The sequence below is a fragment of the Physella acuta genome, unplaced genomic scaffold, assembly GCF_028476545.2.
Source record: "Physella acuta isolate Inbredline_101_S28 unplaced genomic scaffold, ASM2847654v3 ptg001501l, whole genome shotgun sequence".
In the NCBI taxonomy this organism is placed as follows: Eukaryota; Metazoa; Mollusca; class Gastropoda; family Physidae; genus Physella; species Physella acuta.
Genome location: NW_026733016.1, coordinates 29,187 through 56,583, shown reverse-complemented (window position 1 = coordinate 56,583; position 27,397 = coordinate 29,187). Strand labels below are relative to the sequence as shown.

The 27,397-nt window shown below is 39.5% G+C and overlaps 2 protein-coding genes across 2 annotated transcripts; one reads left to right on the top strand and one right to left on the bottom strand.

Annotated features, from left to right (window-relative positions):
• The first annotated feature begins 279 nt into the window (after nt 1-279).
• Nucleotides 280-23,471, top strand: LOC131928426 (protein TBATA). Its single transcript, XM_059284458.1, has 9 exons — nt 280-534; nt 12,953-13,182; nt 13,815-13,921; nt 14,372-14,513; nt 16,430-16,677; nt 20,929-21,010; nt 21,541-21,685; nt 21,984-22,096; nt 22,588-23,471. Exons 2-9 carry the CDS (start codon nt 12,972-12,974, stop codon nt 22,821-22,823), a joined length of 1,284 nt encoding a protein of 427 aa, XP_059140441.1. The 5' UTR covers nt 280-534; nt 12,953-12,971; the 3' UTR covers nt 22,824-23,471.
• A 35-nt stretch (nt 23,472-23,506) lies between these two features.
• On the bottom strand, nt 23,507-27,111 carry LOC131928427 (tRNA methyltransferase 10 homolog A). The gene is made up of 7 exons (XM_059284459.1): nt 26,838-27,111; nt 25,786-25,951; nt 25,525-25,596; nt 25,275-25,346; nt 24,913-25,059; nt 24,176-24,281; nt 23,507-23,995 (listed from the first exon to the last, which is right to left on the bottom strand). Exons 1-7 carry the CDS (start codon nt 26,984-26,986, stop codon nt 23,664-23,666), a joined length of 1,044 nt encoding a protein of 347 aa, XP_059140442.1. The 5' UTR covers nt 26,987-27,111; the 3' UTR covers nt 23,507-23,663.
• Nucleotides 27,112-27,397: the final 286 nt, after the last annotated feature.

The window sequence follows — 27,397 nt, the reverse complement described above, 5'->3', positions numbered from 1 at the left end:
TATACCATTATTCTCTATAACTTAGTATAAGACCTTACCCCACCATATTCAAGTTTATATGCCTGTATATACCAGCCACTGTAGTGAACACACCTACCAGGTAGTCCCAGCACGCAGCCCCCAACAATGACACGGCAAACGCTCCCCTTATCTTCATTAGAAACGTGTTAATATGCCATTAGAACCAAACCCCACACCGTCTCGCTTCGGCTCATTCAGACCCAGTATATTAAAACCCGTGGACATTCAATAGAAGACCATTTCTTCGAGTGTCTTTGGATAGGTTCCACGTCTTGCTTGGCTTCCCGCGCCTCTACAGGCTCGTCTGCCGCCACTTTATAAAGACCAATCAGCGGCATTGTTTTAAGCGCAGTCGGGGCTGGCGTTGGTTACCGCGCGCGTCCGTGGTTACGAGCGTCATTGGCCTGTGTCGAGGCGCGTCTATTGCCACTGGAGCAGGCGGGGTGGACGGCACGCGCAAGATATCGTCACGTTTTCTGATCGCTGCTTGAGATTACCTTTCTAGCACGTGAGGTGGGTGTAGACAAGTTTTATTTGTACTCATCTTTTTTAATTTGATCTGTCTTAACAATTACTTCTGAGGACTAATAAATGTTTTTTTTTCCCATTTTTATAAGAAATTCCCATGCTTTTTATTTATATATGCTCTGTTCTGTTTACATAGAAAATGTACTGATTCCAACTGTACATCAACAAATTTTATGAATAAAATGTTTTAAGTTTGATATTTAATATAATTTTGATTTACTATTATCTTGAGTCGACATTTCTTCCTACTTAAACAAACTTATCAATAATCCTAGAAAGAAAAAAATAAACGGTTTAAAAAAAAAAAAACCCAATGGTTAAGACAACTTACTTTAAGTCATTGTTAAAAATAAATGTTTTTAGTTGATAGTTGGGGAAGGGCAGGGCAGGGGGAGCCCCGAATAAGGCTTTCTCTAAAAGAAAAGGACAAAATATCTGAGAGAACCCCCCCCCCCCTCTCATCAGCTGTATGACGTCAGAATGATAGCCATTGTTGCACCCGTTGTTATGAAAATAATTTTCTGTTAACAGACCGTATTTAAAAATGCCCGGAAATTTTTTTAACCTTAATTTCGCAGTCATTTAAAAATAACCTTAGCCTTGTTTTCTTTTGATTTCCGGAGAAACGAAGCACGCGGAAATCTCGCATTAAATGTCGTTCTTCAATCCGAGTGCTTGCCCGAGTACACTTTAAAGTACCGCCGGAAGTCCCTTTAAGCGTTGCAGCCATTTCTGGCAATCGATGGTTGATATGGAAGAATTAAGTGCCAGATTTTTTTCAAAGCGAGATACCAATCGGCAAGGCCCCGGGATCTTAAGCCTTATCTAGAACGGCATTTACCCCGTGATTGTTATCTTAATCCTTTGTTTTCTGTGCCGAGGTCTCCGATAGGGCGGCCTTTTTATAAAACTGAAGTAAACAGCCATATTGGCCAGCATATTCAAATGTTTAGGTCTTCGGGGGGGGGGGGGGGCGTCCATAAATGATTTCACACTTACAGAGAAGAGGGGAGGGAGAGGAGGGAGGAGGAGTTAGAATTTTGTCATGATGTGTTATGAGAGTTTTTGAATTGGAATTTTGTAATTTTTAAAGGACACACATGACCGTGGGGGTGGGGGATGGAGGATGGATCTCACCCGAGCAGTGTTTCCCTCACCCATCCCGGAAAACGTCGTTCCCCCCCCCCCCCCTGGACGAAATAGAAACATTGTTACTGTTACTTCCTGAATTTTTTCTCCGGAGGGGGGGGGGGGCACTTGATATTTTGGAGGGGGGGGGGGTGGACTGAATTTTCATGGGGGGGGGGGGCCGACACTGGTAAAAGTATATATTTTCTATATAAATTCAAATTCGTTCGGGGTGGGGGGGGGGGGGTGGGGGGGGGGCTGTAGACTCTCTTCGTGGGGAAGGGGGGGGGGGAAGAAACTCTGGATAGAAAAAAATGTGTACTTTATAAAAATGTATACTTTATAAAAATGTATACTTTTTAAAAATGTATACTTTAACCAGTGTCCACTCCCCATTCCATAATAAAAATAACTAAAAGAAACCCTGGGGTGCGTAATTTTGTAACATACTTTCAAGGGGTCTAAGTTTCGTGATGATTGCATAGAGGTGAGGATTAAGATCGTGATGTCTTTTGTTGACCCTCAGGGGTAGCCCTAAAGTGTTTTAAAATAGCCAACCTTTCCCGTCCCAACCTTTTCGTATAAGCACTGTTCAATTTGCAGACGTGTAATTCATTATACATATGTAAAACAGATTACATTACACAAGAGATTTATTCATGCGCCTAAACAAGAGGGATTATTTCGTCATGTGGCGTGTTTTTTGTAGTGTGACACGGACAGACCAATGGTTGATCTGTTATCTAAAACAAATGTTAAAAGTGTTCACAAGACAAAATTTACCTTTTTAAGAAATCGGGGTGGGTAGAAAATGGAGGGGAGTGAGAGGTATTCGTTTATGTTAATTGACATGCAGACCACTGACTTGTGTTATCAAAGAACACAACATTTTTGGAACAGATAAAAAAAGATAATATTTTTTTCACAGATTATTTTTCGTTTTGGTAAAGAATAGGTGATTTGTCATTTTTGGCGTGACACATGTTTTTTTTTAAAGACACGTTTATATTAGATCATGGGTCTTCGTTTTGACACTGAACATGTATTATAAACCTGAAGTTTGTTAGTGCCCACATATCTTCATAGTGCCCCAGCCCTTGTCTCTTCATAGTGCCACTGCTCACATCTCTTCATAGTGCCCCAGCCCACATCTCTTCATAGTGCCACCAGCCTACATCTCTTCATAGTGCCACTGCTCACATCTCTTCATAGTGCCCCAGCCCTTGTCTCTTCATAGTGCCACCAGCCTACATCTCTTCATAGTGCCACTGCTCACATCTCTTCATAGTGCCCCAGCCCTTGTCTCTTCATAGTGCCACCAGCCTACATCTCTTCATAGTGCCACTGCTCACATCTCTTCATAGTGCCCCAGCCCTTGTCTCTTCATAGTGCCACCAGCCTACATCTCTTCATAGTGCCACTGCTCACATCTCTTCATAGTGCCCCAGCCCTTGTCTCTTCATAGTGCCCCAGCCCTTGTCTCTTCATAGTGCCCCAGCCCTTGTCTCTTCATAGTGCCACCAGCCTACATCTCTTCATAGTGCCATTGCTCACATCTCTTCATAGTGCCACCAGCCTACATCTCTTCATAGTGCCACTGCTCACATCTCTTCATAGTGCCACTGCTCACATCTCTTCATAGTGCCCCAGCCCTTGTCTCTTCATAGTGCCACTGCTCACATCTCTTCATAGTGCCCCAGCCCTTGTCTCTTCATAGTGCCACTGCTCACATCTCTTCATAGTGCCACTGCTCACATCTCTTCATAGTGCCACCAGCCTACATCTCTTCATAGTGCCACTGCTCACATCTCTTCATAGTGCCACCAGCCCACATCTCTTCATAGTGACACTGACCACATCTCTTCATAGTGCCCCAGCCCACATCTCTTCATAGTGCCCCAGCCCTTGTCTCTTCATAGTGCCACTGCTCACATCTCTTCATAGTGCCACTGCTCACATCTCTTCATAGTGCCCCAGCCCTTGTCTCTTCATAGTGCCCCAGCCCTTGTCTCTTCATAGTGCCACTGCTCACATCTCTTCATAGTGCCCCAGCCCACATCTCTTCATAGTGCCCCAGCCCACATCTCTTCATAGTGCCCCAGCCCACATCTCTTCATAGTGCCCCAGCCCACATCTCTTCATAGTGCCCCAGCCCACATCTCTTCATAGTGCCCCAGCCCTTGTCTCTTCATAGTGCCACTGCTCACATCTCTTCATAGTGCCCTAGCCCTTGTCTCTTCATAGTGCCCCAGCCCTTGTCTCTTCATAGTGCCCCAGCCCACATCTCTTCATAGTGCCACCAGCCTACATCTCTTCATAGTGCCACTGCTCACATCTCTTCATAGTGCCCCAGCCCACATCTCTTCATAGTGCCACCAGCCCACATCTCTTCATAGTGCCACCAGCCCACATCTCTTCATAGTGCCCCAGCCCTTGTCTCTTCATAGTGCCACTGCTCACATCTCTTCATAGTGCCACTGCTCACATCTCTTCATAGTGCCCCAGCCTTTGTCTCTTCATAGTGCCCCAGCCCTTGTCTCTTCATAGTGCCCCAGCCCACATCTCTTCATAGTGCCCCAGCCCTTGTCTCTTCATAGTGCCACTGCTCACATCTCTTCATAGTGCCACTGCTCACATCTCTTCATAGTGCCCCAGCCTTTGTCTCTTCATAGTGCCACCAGCCTACATCTCTTCATAGTGCCACTGCTCACATCTCTTCATAGTGCCACTGCCCACATCTCTTCATAGTGCCACTGCTCACATCTCTTCATAGTGCCCCAGCCCACATCTCTTCATAGTGCCCCAGCCCTTGTCTCTTCATAGTGCCACTGCTCACATCTCTTCATAGTGCCACCAGCCTACATCTCTTCATAGTGCCACCAGCCTACATCTCTTCATAGTGCCACTGACCACATCTCTTCATGGTGCCACTGCCCACATCTCTTCATAGTGCCACCAGCCTACATCTCTCCATAGTGACACTGACCACAACTCTCCATAATGACACTGACCACAACTCTCCATAGTGACACTGACCACAACTCTCCATAGTGACACTGACCACAACTCTCCATAGTGACACTGACCACAACTCTCCATAGTGACACTGACCACAACTCTCCATAGTGACACTGACCACAACTCTCCATAGTGACACTGACCACAACTTTCCATAGTGACACTGACCACAACTCTCCATAGTGACACTGACCACATTTTTTGCTCCAATGAGACACTGACCACATATTATCCTCATAGTGACACTCATGACATCTCTCCTTTATAGTGACACTGACAATATATCTTTTTATAGTGTCACTGTCACATCGTCACAGTGTCAGTGACCTAATCACCTCTTCACATAACCTGGGCCCACCTCTCATATTGCTACCCATGACTTGTGACATTTCTATAACATCTCGTGGGCCAACCATTACTGCCCTTCCCCACTGTTTTTATGACCACTTAATGCAATTGGGTACCTGACCAGCTTAATGTGCAGACGACTCTTCTGATGATACTAATTTGGTCAGGAGACGACGAAACTCTGAAGGAACCCCATATGGATCAAGACAAATAAGAGGTTAAGAGGTTCGAACTCATCTTTTTAAAACGACATCAAGGTCCTAATTAATTATTGGAAAAAAATGAGAAATGCCTGAAAGGTCTTGTAGCTTGCACAAGTAAGGCAAACGAAAATAATCAATTAAATAAAAAGATTGAATTATACCACGAAGTGACTAATAGACCTAAAGGCTTATACGTTGTGCCCAAGTTATCAAAAATTAAACTGAACACCCGCAATGAAAAGAAACCAACCAACAAATAGAGTTGAATAAATCAATACGTTGTTTTTTTTCTGGTATATAATTTCAACATATAGCTTGCTCCAATACAAGGGCGTAAACTCTGTTCAAACATGTCGCAAGGGAAACAACTCTCCCCAGACGTATTTACTACACAGTTATTAATCCACGGTCTGTTCCACGAATTTAAACTCCAATTACGTAGGGACCCCCAGCAGGTCAGGAATGCTTTATTCTATTTGATATGGCCCTATGGTGTTACTCATAATCTTTGTTCACACACATAGCTATTACACGGCACATGAAGAAGTGGGACACACCGACCGTACATTAAAAAATATAAAAAAACTTTTTATTATTTTTTATTTCATTACTGACGTGGTTTTTATGGTTTCTTTATATAATGTAAAATATGACAAGGATTTGCATATAAAATAATACGCTCATAAAACCAAGAACCGTTGCAGATTTTTAAAGGTATATTTTCAAGCGTGGGGGGGGGGGGGGGATAGAACGTTGGCTTCAGCTTAGGCGCAGGGGGAAGATGACGTCTTGCTGTGATTTCTTCTACTAAAAATCTTTGTTTGTGTGACGGCGTGGTCGAGTGGCTGCTAGGTCTCGAGCTAACTCGAAGGTATCGAGTTCGAAAACAGACTGTAGGACGTCCTTGAATCGACCCACCTCTGATGTTCATGTGTCCTCAAACATGCTTTCTTCTATATCTGCACAATGGATAGCTAGGTCAGAAGAGAAAGTTGAATTTTTTAATGCTTGGTTTTAGGTACTGGCAGAAGTATATACTTGTATATACTTAGTTATAACTTTACTGCTGTATGTATTGTATACCAACCATCCTTGATTTTGTGATTTTATGCCTTCATTGTTCACTTTAAGATATTGTGTCAGGGGCGGTTACTGTGTTAGAACTGCCGTGTCAGCAGATCTAGGTTGTGTCTTTTTCAGTATGAACTAAATCTATTAATATCCAATGGAAATTTAGTACAAACACTTCTCAAATGATCTCTCAAACATTTTTTTCCCCAGTTAGTTTTACTTTGCAAGTTTTTTTTTTTCTACCGATGTTGTTCTGTAGCTTTGAATGACCTTTGACCTGGTCTAATTGTGTCATGACCTCCACAACAAACTCACTCCGTTAACACAGGCACGTGAAACACAATTTAGTCTGTTGTATCATAACGTAGTCGTATTCTATTGTGACGTTTGAATATTATCTTAAAGTTTGATCTTAAAAAAGTCATGTTGTATGATGACTTAGTCATGTTGTATGATGACTTAGTCGAGTTGTATGATGACCTAATCATGTTGTATGATGACCTAGTCATGTTGTATGATGACTTAGTCGTGTTGTATGATGACCTAGTCGTGTTGTATGATGACTTAGTCGTGTTGTATGATAACTTAAGTCAAGTTGTATGATGACCTAGTCGTGTTGTATGATGACTTAGTAATGTTGTATGATGAATTAGTCGTGTTGTATGATGACCTAGTCGTGTTGTATGATGACAGTCGTGTTGTATGATGACTTAGTCGTTTTGTTTGATGACTTAGTAGTGTTGTAAGATGACCAAAGTCGTGTTGTATGATGACCTAGACGTGTTGTATGATGACCTAGTCATGTTGTATGATGACAGTTGTGTTGTATGATGACTTAGTAGTGTTGTATGATGACTTAGTCGTGTTGTATGATGACTTAGTCGTGTTGTATGATGACCTAGTCGTGTTGTATGATGACTTAGTCATGTTGTATGATGACTTAGTCGTGTTGTATGATGACTTAGTCGTGTTGTATGATGACTGAAGTCAAGTTGTATGATGACTTAGTCGTGTTGTATGATGACTTAGTCGTGTTGTATGATGACTGAAGTCAAGTTGTATGATGACTTAGTCGTGTTGTATGATGACTTAGTCGTGTTGTATGATGACCTTGTCATGTTGTATGATGACTTAGTCGTGTTGTATGATGACTTAGTCGTGTTGTAAGATGACCACAGTCATGTTGTATGATGACTTAGTAGTGTTGTATGATGACCTAGTCATGTTGTATGATGACTTAGTCGTGTTGTATGATGACTTAGTCATGTTGTATGATGACTTAGTCGTGTTGTATGATGACTTAGTCGTGTTGTATGATGACTTAGTCGTGTTGTAAGATGACTTAGTCGTGTTGTATGATGACCTAGACGTGTTGTATGATGACTTAGTCGTGTTGTATGATGACTTAGTCGTGTTGTATGATGACTTAGTCGTGTTGTATGATGACTTAGTCGTGTTGTATGATGACTGAAGTCAAGTTGTATGATGACTTAGTCGTGTTGTATGATGACTTAGTCGTGTTGTATGATGACCTAGTCGTGTTGTATGATGACTTAGTCGTGTTGTATGATGACTTAGTCGTGTTGTATGATGTCGTGGTCGTGTTGTATGATGACTTAGTCGTTTTATATGATGACTTAGTCGTGTTGTATGATGACCTAGTCGTTTTATATGATGACTTAGTCAAGTTGTATGATGACTTAGTCGTGTTGTATGATGACTTAGTCGGGTTGTATGATGACCTAGTCGTGTTGTATAATGACTTAGTCGTGTTGTATGATGACGTAGTCAAGTTGTATGATGACTTAGTCGTGTTGTATGATGACTTAGTCGTGTTGTTTGATGACTTAGTTATTTTGAATGACTGCGGTGTATATTGACATTAGTCAATTTGTATCAACACCACCACCGGCACCACAACCACTACCACCAACACCTCAAGCAGCAGCAGCACCACCACCACTATCACAACCACTACCACCACCAACATCAACACTGCCACCACTGCCACTAACACCAACATCAGCAGTAGCATCACCACCACCAGCACAACTACCAACACCACCAACACCAGCACCAACAACACCACCACTACCACCAAATACCAGCACCAACACCACCACCACTACCACCAAATACCAGCACCAACACCACCACCACTACCACCAAATACCAGCACCAACAATACTACCACCACCAGCAGCAGCACTATCAACACCACCAGCACCAACATCAACACCACTACCACCAACAGCAGCACTACCACCACTACCACCAGCACCTCCACCACCAGCACCAACGCGACCACCAGCAGTTGCCGTCCTGTACATGAATACTTAATGCCGTCTCAGATCTTTACCTACCCGCCAGCTTGAGTGGTGCCCGGGTCAGATCCAGATCTCTACCACGTCGACAATGCCGTGTATTATGCATGATTAATTCGTTTTTAAATCGAAACGAAAGAAATGCTCGCACGTTTAAGTTGGGGTCGTGCTGAATTCAATCTATGCTGGTGGCAGGGGGTCGTGTTAAAATCAGACTCTGCTACTAGCTGGGAATTGCCAGTTGGATAATGAGGGCGACGGCACCCGGACTATACTTTAAAATTCATAGAAATACAAATTGATTGCTATAAGTCTAGCTGTCGCGAATGGTGGTTGATATAAACTTACAGGCAGAGGAGTTTCTTCATAACACCCCAGTGGAGTTTCTTCATACCACTCCGGGTGACTATCACCTATCTACAACAGAACATCAGCACATAGACACTAAACGTCACCACACACAACATAACACCAACAGCCGATTTCCACCATAAACCAAAGGACAAGCAGGATACAGTTTAGCCAGTCGCTTACCACCAAGTACTACCAGCCACTTACCACCAAGCACTACCAGTCACTTTACCACCAACCACCAAGTGGCCTTTATCACCGAACACTACTTTACCCTTACAACCAAGCAGTAGCAGACACTAGCCATTAACACCCCAGACACTTGACACCAAACTCCACTCGGTACTTACAACCAAACTTTTATCACACAAGACCGCAGAACATTTAACCAACTAATTTAACCAGTCATTTAATCTACTAGGTAATTTAACCGGACATTTAACCTACTTACTAATTTAACCAAACATTTAGCTTTCTAGTTATTTTAACCGGACATTTAATACGATAGCTAATTTAACCGAACATTTAACCTACTAGCTAATTTAACCGAACATTTAACCTACTAGCTAATTTAAGCGAACATTTAACCTACTAGCTAATTTAACCGAACATTTAACCTACTAGCAAATTTAAGCGAACATTTAACCTACTAGCTAATTTAACCGAACATTTAACCTACTAGCTAATTTAACCGGACATTTAACCTACTAGCTAATTTAACCAGACATTTAACATACTAGCTATTCTAACCGGAAATTTAATCTACTAGCTAATTTTACCGTAAATTTAACCTATTAACTAATTTTACTGGACATTTAACCTATTAACTAATTTTACCGGAAATTTAACTGCTAGCTAATTTAACCGGACATTTCAACCACACACAACCAGACATTTACAAATGACCTACCCCGACACAAACCCTCAGCACTCCACGAGTGTCTCCCAATGCCATCAGACAACCAACCACTGTACCTCCCCCCCCCCCCCCAAACCATAGAATCCACTATTCTGACCTCCCACCCCCGCCCACCCATTCTGTTCTCCTATACACGAAGTTTGAACATGTTTACAATCGGATCTGGCTTAAAACACCTAATCAATAAACTCTATCGATTAACGACGAGAACAAAAAAAAAATTCCTTAATTCAACAAGTTCAGCCAGGTGTAAGATATGTGAATATGACGTCACCTACAGAACCAAAACTTGGGGAGGGGGGTAGGGAGAAGGATCTTATTATGGTTAGTTTTTGCACTCCTTTGGTAGATATGTTTTCATTAGGCTGAAATCTTGTCACACACACACACACACTCGCACGCACATACTCAAGCACACACACACACGCACTCACACACACACATGCTCAACTTCTCAAATATAAATTAGGAAACTCAAACTTACTTAAAATTTACCCATGCAACGTTTTGCAGTATTTATTGTGGTTTAGCTTTAGGGAGCTAGACTGCTAGCCTGTAGGTCTCGAGTTCGAATCCGGGTTCAAGTCAGTAGACCACCCTGAGTCCACCCAACTCTGATGTGTACCTAATTCACGTTAGGGTGAATAAAAGCGGCTGGGCATAGTGCTGACCACACTATCCCTTCATATGCCGAGGTCGCAGAAACAGGTGAACTCTCACTCTATTGCCCATTGTCCGTCTGGTTTAAAAGGGAACTTTACTTACTACTTATAGTTGCCCCGGCAGCACGTTTACGAATCAGTTTGATGTCGCTAATATCGCTAACCCAATCCTAACTTTGATCCTAAAGTTAGTCATAACCATGATTTAGAAATAATCGTGGCCCTTCCCTAATCATTGACTAATCCTAACTCAGTACAACGTGCTGTAATCTAAACCCATAACAGCGAGCCCTAATCCTTACCCAGAACCGCCAGCCCTAGTCTAATCCTATATCAGACAGCCATACTGGCAGAAAAAAAATATAATATTGTCCTGGTTATTAAAAAAAACAATAAACCATTTAACCGTACCTCATGCAGTAATGGCGGTGACGTTTTAAAGGTTTAGCCGAACAATTGACGAGAAGTTGTAAAACATAAAAACTGAGTTAACGGAACAATTCTCCGACAGGTGTGAACTCATAAATGCCAGCAAGCCAGGGGATAACTTTTACCAAAGCAGCATTTTTGTCTATATCTGGGTTTCTTTCAGGCATCTCTTTGAAGGGGGTGGGGGCACTGTTCCCCCGAAGTTGTACTTTTCCCTCGCAATCTAAACTGGTTTTTTTAACATCTAGCCCTGTTATGATATTAAAAGCTTATCGAACTTAGTGGCATAAGTAAATGCTCATTATAATAGTGAGACTATTCAGTACGAAGTGAAGTTTCTTTACAACCATACTGCTATTACAATAACGTTTCAACCACAAAGTAAGTTTTATAGAGCCACAACCAGTCAACCGCACCGTTTTATAAAACAGAGCCACAACCACATAGTTTTATAAACAGAGCTATAGCCACGCACTTTTATAAACAGAGCCACAACCACACAGTTTTATAAACAGAGCCACATCCACACAGTTTTATAAACAGAGCCACAGCCACACAGTTTTTCTTAGGGCCACAGCCACACAGTTTTTCTTAGAGCTATAGCCACACAGTTTTTCTTAGAGCTATAGCCACACAGTTTTTCTTAGAGCTATAGCCACACAGTTTTTCTTAGAGCTATAGCCACACAGTTTTTCTTAGAGCTATAGCCACACAGTTTTTCTTAGGGCCACAGCCACACAGTTTTATAAACATAACCACAACCACACAGTTTTATAAACAGAGCCACAGCCACACAGTTTTTCTTAGGGCCACGGCCACACAGTTTTATAAACAGAACATCAACCACACAGTTTTATACACAGAGCCACAGCCACACAGTTTTATAAACAGAGCCACAACCACAGTTTTATAAATAGAGCCACAGCCACACAGTTTTATAAACAGAATCACAGCCACACAGTTTTATAAACAGAATCACAGCCACACAGTTTTATAGACAGTGCTATAGCCACACCGTTTTTCTTAGAGCCACAACCACACAGTTTTATAGACAGAACCACAACCACACACGTAACTACAGCTAGTAACTCTAACAAAGCGTATTGAATTGTTTCATCTACATCAGTTAAGTGAAACAGTATGTTGGCTACTTTTTCAGCTCGTCAGCAAAAAAAAATCTATTTAAATTAAGTAATTCAATTTAAAGCAAAAGTGTGAGGAATTATTCACATCAATGATTTAAAAAATATGATAATGACGCCCTGTACGTCATTAATTCAATAAATGTCAACATGACCCACTACTGCAGAGGTCACTTTGACCTACTGCACGCAAACGGAAGCCACGGAAACATCAAAGAAAAGCTAACAAAGTTGCTTTTTTTTCAACTTTCCAAAACAAGGGCAGACTATTCTGGTGTAGTCTGACCCAGAATCAATTCTCTCCCCGTCTCCATATCAAAACATTGATTTGTTTTCACTGATCTTCATAGGTTTCTTTTTTCTTTTAAATTCTGTAAGCCCACAAAGTCGACGAAACAGGAGAATATCAGCCTCCGATAATTTTCAATAGTGATCGATTTTAAAGACGATATTAAAAATAAATAAATAAAATGATGAATGCCACTATGCCAGCTATTGCTTTATCCAAATAATATAGTTTATTCTGTTTTATTGTCTTTTTTAATTAAAATAAACACCATAAATCTTGTAGCTGTTTAATTGGGCGAATTACTCAATATTTTTTAGAGATATATATAGAAATACTGAATTAAAAACATTTGTTTGTTTGTACAAGTTTTACTTTGTATATAGAATGAAACACCATTGACTATTTATACATCTTTTACCCCGTGTATATAATAAAACACCGTTGTTTATGTGTATATATTCTACTCCTTCTATAGAATCAAACACTATTGTTTACGTGTATGTCTTTTACTTTGTTTAGGGCGTCACAAAGCCAGCAGATGGCGCTGTCGGAGGTTTTCAGACCGAGCGATGGGGACCTTTTTGTCAGAGACACACTTGCACACGGTCCTGTCGTCTCCGTGGACACGTACAAGAAGGAGGGGGAGCGTCGACCCCAGACGCAAGGGGGGTACAGGTTCGGGCAGCTGAGCCACAACTCTTTCTTCACACGTCACAACCCACACCCGACCCGGGTCCGGCATTTTAAAGGTTAGTCCCGGGGGTCAGAGAACACAGAGGTGGACGGCGTTTTTAAGTGTTTTATACTTTTTAAAAAAGTAACTCATCACTCTCTGATGTAATTCCTTTAAGGGGACGTAACTACACAACTTCGTCGTATAAGGCAGACGACTTTATCTAGTAACCTTTAGTTTTACACTTTGGTGGTTGGTATATGGTGGTGTAGGATTTCTGAGTTAGCTGTTCTCTCTGTAATCCTATATATATATATATATATATATATATATATATATATATATATATTTATATATATATATATATATATATATATATATATATATATATTGATAGTAGAAAGAATTACCTCCCATTACGCCGTATCAGAAGATCGTCATTTCTAATTTAAATATATGCTTTGCAATGGTATCAACACATGAGCTGTTAGTAGTGTACGTGTAGGGGAGGGGAGGGGGAGGGCAGGATATAGCCTACTATATGAAGGTCTAATTTTGCATTGTTGTGCTTTTCAACAATAAAATAGTTTATTTTGTGAAGTTTTTCTTTAGTATGATTTGTTAAAGTATATAACTATGCGGACATAACATGACACATGTTTAAACCATAATGAATTACTAATGAGTATATTTCAATCCACTATCCAGGTCTGCTGGATGTCCCCATCTGTTCAGTTAACGATGACGGCTATTTCGCCAACCCAAGATATTCTTTACAGTTTCCTCCCAGCAGTTTTGATAACACAAAGCTCAAGGTAAATAAAAATAACAACAAGCTAAAATTATAAAGGAAAAAAACATTTACTACAGCAAAAAAAGTTTTTTATTACTTTAAAAGCAATTATTTTGTCTTGCATTTATCGGAGCCAAAACAATTTTTATGTTTTGGAACTAAACATTTTTTTTTTTGCTAACCTGACATAGTTGATATTTTTATTGCAAAATAACTGTGTTTTTTTTTTATTTCCCAAAACTCTGGTTCCTCTTTTTCCTCTTTATAAATACAATATTATTGTTAAACAAATATACAAGAAACAATCGGAAATGTTTTAGCAAGTAGACCTTATCCTTACGTTTTATCTCCCCCACCTCCACAAATCCACTATTAGTTTTATGATCCACTAATACTAATTGAACAGGACTAAATATTACAATCCTTTAAAAACAAAACCACAACGAATCAGTTTGATGTTGTCTTCCTACAGAGCTGGAAGGGTCGGATCCCAGTCAACGCGATCAACATCAACAGTCAACTTCACCCTATCAACACAATCACCGGCGTACACTACTTCACCGGGTTCAACAGTTATCCGTTCAGGGAGAAGGCCATACCACGTGTAGGCTTGGGTAAGTGTGGGCTTGGGTAAGTGTGGGCTTGGGTAAGTGTGGGCTTGGGTAAGTGTGGGCTTGGGTAAGTGTGGGCTTGGGTAAGTGTGGGCTTGGGTAAGTGTGGGCTTGGGTAAGTGTGGGCTTGGGTAAGTGTGGGCTTGGGTAAGTGTGGGCTTGGGTAAGTGTGGGCTTGGGTAAGTGTGGGCTTGGGTAAGTGTGGGCTTGGGTAAGTGTGGGCTTGGGTAAGTGTGGGCTTGGGTACGTGTGGGCTTGGGTAAGTGTGGGCTTGGGTAAGTGTGGGCTTGGGTAAGTGTGGGCTTGGGTAAGTGTGGGCTTGGGTAAGTGTGGGCTTGGGTAAGTGTGGGCTTGGGTAAGTGTGGGCTTGGGTAAGTGTGGGCTTGGGTAAGTGTGGGCTTGGGTAAGTGTGGGCTTGGGTAAGTGTAGGCTTGGGTACGTGTGGGCTTGGGTAAGTGTGGGCTTGGGTAAGTGTGGGCTTGGGTAAGTGTGGGCTTGGGTAAGTGTGGGCTTGGGTAAGTGTGGGCTTGGGTAAGTGTTGGATTGGGTAAGTGTGGGCTTGGGTAAGTGTGGGCTTGGGTAAGTGTAGGCTTGGGTAAGTGTGGGCTTGGGTAAGTGTGGGCTTGGGTAAGTGTGGGCTTGGGTAAGTGTGGGCTTGGGTAAGTGTGGGCTTGGGTAAGTGTGGGCTTGGGTAAGTGTGGGCTTGGGTAAGTGTTGGATTGGGTAAGTATGGGCTTTGGGTAAGTGTTGGATTGGGTAAGTATGGGCTTGGGTAAGTGTGGGCTTGGGTAAGTGTGGGCTTGGGTAAGTGTTGGATTGGGTAAGTATGGGCTTTGGGTAAGTGTTGGATTGGGTAAGTATGGGCTTTGGGTAAGTGTGGGCTTGGCTAAGTGTGGGCTTGGGTACGTGTAGGCTTAAGTAGGCTTGGGTAAGTGTAGGCTTGGGTACGTGTGGGCTTGGGTAAGTGTGGGCTTGGGTAAGTGTGGGCTGTGGGTAAGTGTGGGCTTGGGTAAGTGTGGGTTTGGGTAAGTGTGGGCTTTGGGTAAGTGTGGGCTTGGCTAAGTGTGTGCTTGGGTACGTGTAGGCTTAAGTAGGCTTGGGTAAGTGTGGGCTTGGGTAGGCTTGGGTAAATGTAGGCTTGGGTAATCGTAGGCTTTGGGTAAGTGTAGGCTTGGGTAAGTGTAGGTTTGAGTAAATGTGGGCTTGGGTAAGTGTAGGCTTGCGTACGTGTAGGCTTGGGTAAGTGTGGGCTTGGGTAGGCTTGGGTAAGTCTAGGCTTGGGTAATCGTAGGCTTTGGGTAAATGTAGGCTGTGTAGCATGTGTAGCCTTGAGCATATGTAACCTCTTAAATTACACACATCCCAATAAAATCCAGAACCCCTACCATCCTCCCACTGAACACATCAATAGGAGATAAACTCACTGAACCATCTTACACAATAGTACCCACCATTACCCCCTGCTACCCGCTAACATCCACTAGTACCCAAGAATATATTCTAGTCCCCACTATTACCCACTACATTCGAGTACCTACTACTACCTTCTATTATGTACCCACAATCGTCTATACTACCCACGAGTATATTAACTTATTAAGTATACTCTTTCACCCCTACTGGGGTATATTCTAGTACCCACATTGACCCCTACCCCCAGTAGTACCCACATTTTCCCCTACTACCCACAAGTAACCACATCGACCCCTACCCCCACTAGTACCCACATTTTCCCCTACCCCCACAAGTACCCACATTAACCCCTACCCCCACTAGTACCCACATTGACCCCTACCCCCTCCCCCTACTAGTACCCACATTGACGCCTACCCCTACTAGTACCCACTTTGTCCCCTACTACCCACAAGTACCCACAAGTAGGTACCCACGAGTACACCCCAGCACCCACTACTCCACAGTGCCGGTAACCGAGGCTTGGAGGGACGAACTCGCCGAGTTCACCAAGAACCTGCTGCTACAGGAAGAGCCGGTCAAACAGAAACCGGAAGAGGAAAAACGTCCCCGGACCTCGGTCTACTCGCCGGACACCGGTCGCCTCATCCCTCCCCCCTCCCGCGCGATGACCAGGGGCGGATCCAGACGAGGGCACCAGTTTGTTGGCGGCAACTTCCAGCACATCTCAGCGGATCCGGATCTGGAGAACACGGTAAATGTTGGGCTAAATGTTCGTGTGTGTGTGTTTTTTTACCTTCACAGTAGCACTCGAGAGGTTGCTATTTGGTTTGAAGGGGGATGAGAGAGCAAACATTTATTCATGGTCTTGAGGGGGGGGGGGGAGTTATGCCGTCCCGAAACAAGTCCATCCTCCACCCCGAACCAGAATCATAGGCGTAGCGACGGAGGGGGGGGGTACATATGTCCCCGGGCGCCAACCCTAGGGGCGCTAAATGGGTTGGAAAAAAAATTAAAAGCTCATTTTAGCTGCAGATTTGAATTATAAACATTAAAAATATATATGGGGGGGGGGGGGGCGCCTAATTGAAGGTTTGTTCCCGGGCGCCGAGAGGGGTCGCTACGCCTTTGATCTTAGTTGTAAAAATTTCTATTCAATTATATATTCTATTCTATTACGTTAAGGGGTGCGTTTTTTGCTAGTTTTCAAGCATATCGATTTTCACAAAAACCCTAGACTTAATCCCAGCGAACTCATATTTACACCCTAATCCCAATACTTGATAAACTTATAAGCAATAGCACTTCAAAGTATTTATATGCAAAACATATTTGGGTTGCAAAAGCAACGACTGCTGGGAAGGCAACCTAGATAGCAAATGACATGATATTCTAGATCTAGATCTAGTACTAAACGCTGTACGATTTAAGCGCAGCCTATAGTTAACTTTTGTAAACAACCCGTGAGGCTAAGAGATCTATATCAACTTAGATTTTTGTCTTAAGGAGAAGCAATACAGTTTTTCGCACACTAAAGGACATATGATGACAAAAAAAAAAAAAATGACGTCATCATATAAACATGGCACTCAGCACCTCCTCCTCCCCATTAACTTTAAAGTTTGTCAAATCGAAATTCAAAACGGCTTTAAATATTGGCCCTCTTTTATGTGCCAAGTCTATTTAAAAATCCAAAACGCCCCTTAAATTTAACGTAAGCGTTCTGTCTAAGCTTATCCGACATTCAATGCGGTGTCATGTCTATTCCAGATTTAAAACGGCCTCCAGTCCAATATTTGTGTGCATTGTATGTCTGCTGACTTACGTCACAATAGCATGAAAAGGGAAACGACAAAATCGATTTTTGGAAGAAAAAAAACGGTGTTGGCTTAGTTAAATATCCGGTGAAAAAATTCCTTCATTATAGTCACGTCTCAATTAACGTCTGGATTCGGGAAAAACACCTGCAGGGGAGATCATTAAGTAAGGGGCGTAACTCGGGCTGGGCAGCCAAACATGGCGGCGTAACATCAGACCAGCATTCAACGCCTGTCACGTGGTACAGGTCACACAGTTTAAAAAAAAACAAGCACGAGAAAATTGGAATTTAATTACGAAATTCACTTCACGAGAATTAAAGAACACTTTAGAAAATAGTTTAAGTTAACTGTTGGGAATGTCGAAGATTGGAGTTAGAGAATTCGATTCTGGAGTATTGATTGCAGGGGGCAAGGGACGAACTAGCCTTTGATTGGCTCGCGGTGAAGTCAAGTGTGGAAAAGTCAATCGCCCGAACTAAATGATATCGCGTTACACGATTCTCTCGAGCGGAACGTGGTCTGGGTCTGTTGGAAATCAGGCACCGTGTGTGTACGTTGTGTGGGGAGGAAGGGAGGAAATGGTGGTGCCTCTATGTGTATCCTGTCACCATATCTCGTGCTTATCTCTCAATGTATCGGGGTACCAAAACTAGAGGGTACCTATCTAGTGGGTACCTCTCAATGTATTAGGGCCACACATGTAGTGGGTATCTATGAGGGTCCCACGTCTAATGGGTACCGCTCAATGTATCTGGGTCCCACATCTAGTGGTTACCCTTATCTAGTGGGTATCTATCAATGTATCAGGCACCCACATCTAGTGGGTACCTCTAATATATATCAAGGCCCCATATGTAGTGGCTGACTATGTCTCAATTGGTGTGTGAAAGAGGCGAATCTCTGCGTACCATTAAGAAAATTATTGTAAAAAAAATGTTAAAGTATTAAAGATAAAAATCTTCAATGTATATTTATTTCTTCTTATTTTTAAAAGCAGCGCTATTACCTTAATACTTCGCCGATTTGTACTTGTACATTGATTGGATCAACATAACAATTGATTGAAATCAATACTATCGATTTTTACCCTTTATTTATATCCAACTGCTTTCCTATTCAACAATTTGTATAGGGAACACAACAGCGTTTTTTCTTTTCTCCCTAAGTTCTAACCAGACGTCGATATTGAGTGATGAGTTATGCAGTTTTTCCTGGCATGGTTTTGGCTTTTGTTAATACTCCGCACGGGATTTTAAGAAAATGAATTGGCCTACGCTTACATTAAATTTATGGTTTAACAGGAAACAGATGTCGATCTAATTCAGAGGCGTAGCGACCATTCCCGGCGCCCGGGGACAAACTTTCGATTTGCACCCCCCCTCGAACTTTTCATTTGCACCCCCTCCCTCAAACTTTCAATTTGGCGCCCCCCCCCTATGGTCGGCGCCCGGGGACTTATGTCGTCCCCCCCCCCCCCCACCCCCTCGCTACGCCTCTGATCTAATTGTCAAATTTAAATCTGAACGTAAAACTCTTTTCCACATCTAATAAAAAAATATTAATATAACAATCAGCAAGTTAAGTTCATAGCAATAAAACCCTTATTAAAAATGCGTATTTCGTTCTTAGGGCAAGTTGACGTAATTCAAGCAGGTTATAGCCCTTGAGTGCGCAACCACCCGATTATCTCCCCTGACCACCTCAATGACCCAAGTTACAGCCCTTGTGCTGTTTTTTTCTCTATTTGCTTTGCTCGTGTAAACCCAGCCTGGCTATATGGGGCCGGGCCTGACTTATCGCTCCCCGTCATTGATCCCCACTGTGCTGATGTATTTCTCGTGTTATCGATAATGCCGTGATCAATCCCGTGGCTGGAGTTATTGGTTTAATCACCGTTCGATCTCCGTTCTATCAGCGCCATTAGAGCCCGGAGTTATTCCGCTGAAGGAAGTGATATATCCCGGCATCCGAACACAATCAATATATTAAAGGGAAAATGATAGCTAGATATACATATATACATTATATATATATATATATATATATATATATATATATATATATATATATATATATATATATATACTAAGTTTTTTCCCCAAGTTTTTTACTTTCTCGTATATACGTAGTATAGTGAAAGTATTGTAATCGTGCAAAAAAAAAAAATCGAGATTTTTACAAATCTCGACGTTTTACACCTTACTGATACGGAAAAACATAATTTTGCAATCTTGTCCGTATGTCTGTGTGTGTGTGTGTGTGTGTGTGTGTCTGTGTGTCCGTGTGTAAACACGATAACTTGAGTACCGTTACTGCTAGGTTGATGAAATTTCATATATAAGTATTTTATCAAAATCGTAGATCCGTATCAACTTTTGATAACCGGAAGTGGTACTTTTTCTACTTTGAATTTTTCAAAAGCCTATAACTTGAGTACTATTTCAGATAGATAAATGAAATTTCACATGTAAGTAAAAGATCTAATTCTCTACCTTCTGTTAAATTTTGAGTAATTTCCGTTGACCGGAAGTAGTAATTTACGCTACTTCCGATTTCTCAAAAAACTAATGTAAATTTTAAAAGTACTAATAATATTGCGCACTATAATGCGCTTTTTTATTTCGCGTTCACTTGGTGTGCAATTAATTTGTCTACGAGATTTTATTCTATTTTTAAAACTTTAAGTATTTAAAATGGATTAAAAATCATGTCTATAGCCCGAGTTCCCATCCCCTGTTATTTTATATAAAAATATTCGAGAAAATTTAGGGGAGATCACTCCCGGTTTATTGTAGTTAAAAAGTACACAATAAATGTTACGTCACATTACTCGATCATAAGTAAGTGTAGTAATTTGATAAGGGGAGGGGAGGACGGCTGGCTTTTTGTGTTGACGTGAAAAGTGGCTAGACGGCCACCAAGCGCACAGGCTAAATACATAAAAGTCACACCTCCCCACTTGTACCAAGAGTGAAAAATTTGGATGAGATTCAGTCGCAAGTCGATAGCAATAGAGTAGAGTTACCGTTCTTTAGATTGCATTAAGGCGCCTCCCTGCCCCCCCCCCCCCCTCTCATTTAGTCTATGACACCAGATTTAAATTACGTCTAGTAGAACGAAACTGGTCTGAGGTTACTGGCTACAGCAGACGCATAATTGACAAAACATGTCTATTTTTTCGACAGGTGCTCATGATGTTGTGTCAGATCCTTCAAACAGACGACATCAGCGCAGTACAAGCCTGGCTCTGTTCTGCTGGACAAAGAGGTTCGAGAACTCTAAAAAGTTTTTTTTTTAGTTTTATCTCCCTTTAAATACACTTTGTCTCCATGAGGCAAAAAACAAATGACTTTGCAATGAATTGTGGCCAGGCAAAATACATAGCCTAAATAGGCCTAAATTACAGTCGTATATCCTCTAATGTTTTGACAATAAATACATCTTCATCGAAATCTAAAATACTATGTATATATAAAGATATATATATATATATATATATATATATATATATATATATATATATATATATATATATATATATATATATATATATATATATACTCCCCTATTTGATATATTTAGGCACACACACATTTATATATTATATATATATATATATATATAATATTATATATATATATATATATATAATATTATATATATATATAATATTATATATATATATTATATATATATATATATATATATATATATATATATATATATATATATATATAGTTATAGTTTGTCTAAAATCTGTTTGCCCTGCCAATACAAGTGAACAATTTATCATATAGAAAAAGACCTGGTAATGAACCTGGTGAGGAGTGCAGTGGCAGGGAGAGAGGAGTACTACAAACAGTACCCTGTGGAGTATCTGCAGGAGTTTGACAAGTCCAAGTTACCTGCCATTAGATCTGGCACAAGCAGTGAAACCAACAGGTGAGGGAGAACTATTTTTAGAAAGTTCATTTTTGAAATTATTTCAATATCTGAAGACTTGACATGACTAATACTCCAACAGGAGAAAGAGAACTACTTTAGAAAACTCATTTTTAAAATTATGTTAATTTCTGAAGATATTTTGACATTACTCATATTCTCACAGGAGAAGAAGAACTATTTTAGAAAATTATTTTTTTGAAATTATTCTAAATTTTGAAGATAATTTGACATTACTGATACACTGACATGTTGTAAACTAGAGCTGTTTATAGAGTCCCTGTGTTGTGTTAACTAGGTTGGTTCTGGATGAACCGAGCCAGGAGCCAGACAGCAACAGGTGGCAAAAGGCCAAGACCCCACCAGCTGATGCAGGCAGGGAACCAGCTGACCAGCCAGTACAAGCTCAAGGTAATGTCCACATCCATGAATTTTTATCCACTGACTTTTGTATGAATAAATACTTGAGATATAAAATAATTATATACTAGTGGTTCTCAACCTGGGGATCCATCAAACCCCAAGGGTTTAGCGAAAGTCAAGATAAACACCCGACTTGTATGATTCCCGATCAGATTTTTGTCAGTGCGGACAATAACAATTATTAGGAAGGGTTTGGCAAATACACAGATGAAACTGGTGGGGTTCGGTACTTCCAATGAGGTTAAGTACCAGTGATATATAATATCACTGTAATTATATATCAGTGGGTCTCAACCTGGGGGTCCATCAAACCCCAGGGGTTATATGATTCCCGATCAGATTTTTGTACCAGTGTTATATATCCATATCCATGTTTCAATGTGATGGAAGTTTGAGTTAGCCGTTGTATGTTCCACCATCTGACCACGTCATCATGTTTACAGTACAGCATATACAAAATCCACATTTTTTACTTCTAGATTCACAAGTGACGCCGCCTACAACAGAAGCTTTCAAACAAACCTCCGCCACAGCAAGACCAGTAACGTCACAGAAGCAGGCCAGGGCACTGACCCCCTTACAACCCGCCAGGGTTACCAAAACTGAGAGCGCTAAGGCCCCCAAAAACAGCAGCCCAAAAGCCAGTCTGAAGTACACAAAGAATCCAAGCAAGGAGCCAATGTGGAGCCAAAACAATTCTGTGTCTAAATCTTGATTGATCCATGTTTATAAATGAAACATTTTAAAATAACTTGTTAATAATGCTTATTTTCTCACAGGTTGCAAAAAAGTTTAAGCTTAAAGCCTTCACATTAAAAGAAGGTACTGCTTGCAGGAAAAAAAAAGTTTGAACAAATATCAAATATGTAAAATAATGTTTATAAAAACAAGAGTTATTGTTCCTGCTTAACTTTTTTTTTTTTTTTTTGCTCTTACTTGTAAACTCCAAAAAAAAAAAAACTTAAGCACACTAGTTTTGAGCAACAACAATATTTAATGTTTTAATTATTTTTATACTGGAATTGGTTACACTTCCTTGCTCTAATTTAAAAGAACCTCATCAATGCTAGTGTGTGTCAGAGACATCCAGAGTTTTTCATATACACCCATCAAACAGTATTACATTAGATCCAAGCTAACAACTGTCTCAAAAATGTATTTATTTCAAATAAAAAAATAATATATACATGTTTTTTTTAATTTAAGAGTTACCAGTATCTGTGATATCCTTCTGTGTTAAAAAATGTATATCAACTAAGTTTATCAACTATATGCCAGTATTAAAACTTGACCTTTATGTTTTTCTTTGCTTTATCATCAATTTTTATTAAAACAGTGAATAAAAATAAAAACTCTGTATCAAGCTTATTGTTTGTTATTTAAAAACAAAAGTTTGGATAACATATTTCAAGTGTTTGTCTGTGTTTTGATTCATAGCTAATTAGATTCAAGTTAAAAAAAATTAATATTGATAGTTAAAAGTTACTTCATAGATAAAAATGAACAAATGAAACACATTATTTAGAAATATTAACATCTATTGGCATTACTCAGATCATCTAGTTGTATTCTCTCCCATTTCAAGCACTTCTGTTTTAGAGTTTATATCAATACTATTGTCTTTTAAACATTCACAAGAATCCACCTCCTTTTTTTCAATGTCTGTTCCCTCCCTTGAATGATCAGATATTTCTTCATTCCCTTTATTCTCAATTCGGTCTTCTTGTATTATGTCGGCAGGTTTCTCTTCAGTAGATGAAGATGCATGGCATTCTTGCTCTGGTGAACTGCCATCCTTTAGATACGCTTGTTTTCTTTGAGGCATTTCAGCAAGAAAAGCTTCCTTCCAGTCATTACTCTCTGTGTACCGCAATAAGATAGAAAAAACTGGAAGTAAGAAAGAAAACATTTCTTTATTATCCACAACATCAACAACAAAGAAGAAAAAAATATTATTTCGTTTTATTATGAATTCTATATTCCATGTTTTCTGTTTACTTATTAAATATATGTAATGACAGATAGATTGGGCATAGTAGATGATCTCTCCCCCTGTGGCATATTTACCATGGTTAATAGCAAGAACTTTGCGGGTCTTCATATTAAGATAGTCAGAAATAGGAAGCTGTGCATGTGCTATGCCTTTCTCTTCAGCAATCTTAAGACATAAACCCTGGAAAAGGAAATCAGACATCATAGTAGACACAAATAATTTTTAAAAAATAATTAAAAATTAAATGAAAGAATAAAGTAAAAAAAAACTACAACATATTTTGGTTATGAGGAGACAAAAAAAGTTTCAAGTAGACGAGGCAAAATCTCAGCAGGTAGTTTACTAAAGAAATATTGGACACAATTAGATATTTGTTGGACCTAGAGTGAGAACATCTGAAACCGACTACGGTTTATACTCTCACATGTTTTAACATACAGGTACTTCAACACTTATCATTTTAATTTTTCTATTTTAATAAAGGCTCTAACATTTCTTACTTCTGTCCTGTATTAAGTTAAATGTATTCTAGAGTTATCTTTCTTGTTGGTTAGTTTCACTAATAAATTATCTGTTGAACATCTGTACAACAATTTTGAAAAAAAATCCAAATCTATGTTCCTATTAATAAAGCATATATCTGAACAGCTTGTTTATTAAAGTGGATTTCAAACATGCAATTTACATGTATTTCTGTGTGATTAAAAGTAATCAAGAAGTCACAAAAACAAATAAGATGAAATGATATGCTACAACAATTAAAGTAAAGAGCATGGACATTTGATATATATATATAAAGCATATTACTTACTTTGAGCTTGTTGTGATCTACCAAGCCACCAATGATGTAGACTTTGTCATCGGATAGTGATGTCAAAACATTAGGTGACTCACTTGACAAGTAAACCAGACTAGATTTGGGAAAAACTTCTTCATAATGCTGGATTTCTTTGTGGACCTGTACAAATTAAAAATATCATAAAGACTAATGAATACAAATTCATAAATATTTCTTAAACTCTTACAGCTAATGTCACTAAAAATACAACAGAGGTGAAAGCATATTATCATTTTTTGATTATTTAAATATCTTATCAAGCCTTTTAAGACACATAGTTTTAAAAATGCATGTTTTTAAAAAAAAATATGATTTGTTGAAAAAAGCAGACTTACATCCCATCCTTTATAGTCTCCTATGCTGTCCAGGCGTTCTTTAGTTTTTCCACTTAATCCACACAAATATAACTGTGAATTAATCATTATGTTACAGTATAACGTATACAGACCAATCATTTCCCTTAAAAAATTCAATTAATTATTTTATAGTTATTAGTAATAAGGATAATTATCCATGTTACTTTTTAAAAACAATACAATTAAAATGTGTAGAAATGTGAATCGAGTGTTTTAGAATCAGTTTTACCTGCAATGGATTTTGAGCTCTTCGATTGGCAGAATAACTGTGTTGTAGTTGACACGTCAAGGAATTCACATCCTACAGAACACATTTCATAATCTATCTTTAAATTAGTTAGTCATGTAAATCAAAGGGGGCTTCAAAAAATTAAAATCATTTGCTTAGTTAAAAAATTAAGTTACTATCAATTATTATTAGCTTGTACAATTCCCTAAACAATAAAAGAGTAGTAAGATGATTAAAAAAAAATCAAATTGTGGTTCTAACCTTTTCTGTCATATGATCATCAAAAGAAAGGTCAATCACAACCCGAATTTTACATGATGAATTTTTCATTGTATTTGACTTCAATCTCTTTCTATTGGGTCCTATGTCTTCTCCCTTTTCTCTCAACTCTGCTAGACGACGTTTTCTTTTCTGCTTTGCCTCATGTCTGAAATTATAGTTTATAAATAAAGAAAATTATATATTTCTTAGTCATTCTAAAATCATTCTTCTACAAATAGATTGAAATTTAAACCAAGGAAATTTTGTAATTAAAACCTTATTGAGACAGTATCAGTAACTGAGTTTTAACAATAAACAGATTTAGGGACTAGGTCTAATAAAAGTGGCATATTACTATTACTACTTGTAATAGCAATTTTAAAAAATTAGGCTAAATTACAAAATAGAACCAAGTCTAATGACCTCACACAAAATCGTTAATCAATTTCTCTCTATTCTAGTAGTCTAGTCAATAGTGTAATAAAATAAGTGTATCACTCATTGAGTCATTAGGCCAAAATTATTACGAAGTGTCTACTTGGAAGAAGATTTTTCTCGCCAACGTCTCCACTTAGTCGGCAAAAGATAGCTCTGCGCATGCGCAGTGACCTATGGCTAGGGTTAGCGCTAGAATGAGGGTTAGGGGTAGGATTAGGGATAGGGTTAGGATTAGGGCTAGAGTTAGGATTAGGGATAGGATTAGGGTTAGGATTAGGGATAGGGTTAAGGATAGGATTAGGGTTGGTGTTAGGGTTCTGCGGTTGTAAACACACGCATGCGCAGTACCATCGAAAACATCACCGCTTAGGCAAGTCGTAGTTTCTCTCCATTGCACATGCGTATCGCATGCATATCTTATTCTGGCTAGAATTGGACAAATTATTATTGGAGTCATTTATCACTGTACTATAACTAGTGTACTACTGTACTGTAACTGTAGCCACAGACTTTATACTTTAATTTCGGTGCCCATACAGTAATTTAGATCTAGATTCTAATAACATTAAAAAAATTATCACTCATTATTAAATTAATTAGATCTAGATCTACACCTTTTTTCTTTTTTAATTGCAAGCCACTTTTCTCGTTTTCGTTGTTTTTTCAGCTGGTTTTTACTTGGTTTTATGATCGTATTACTATCATCGTTTAGGTCTATTGGATTAGTGATAGGCGACTGTGGTGTCACATCTTCATGTTCCATTTTAAACTGTTTATATAGTAAATACTGTGATCTTTATCATTGATTATCCAAAACCAATTGTTAACGTATTTTAAAACCGCCTGTAGGCAATGCCTTTTTAGGTACAGATAGAGGTGGCCATTTTTTTGGTCACGTGATTTGGGAGGCCTGTATTTAAATATACTTTCTTTACAGTATTTAAGATTACTAAAATTATTTTTAAAATTGTTCAGATGTTATTTTAACTATTAATCACATAATAATTTTTATTTTTATTTTCTTAATTGCAAAAATATTGAATATTAAGGTATTTTAAAAAATGTGTTCATAAAGTTAATCGTTCCTCCAGTTTGGGAAAACCCGAATACCTTTTTTTTTTGTGTGTGTCAACTTTACACTGCGGCTGCTACGTATCATCCAGCTGATTTATCT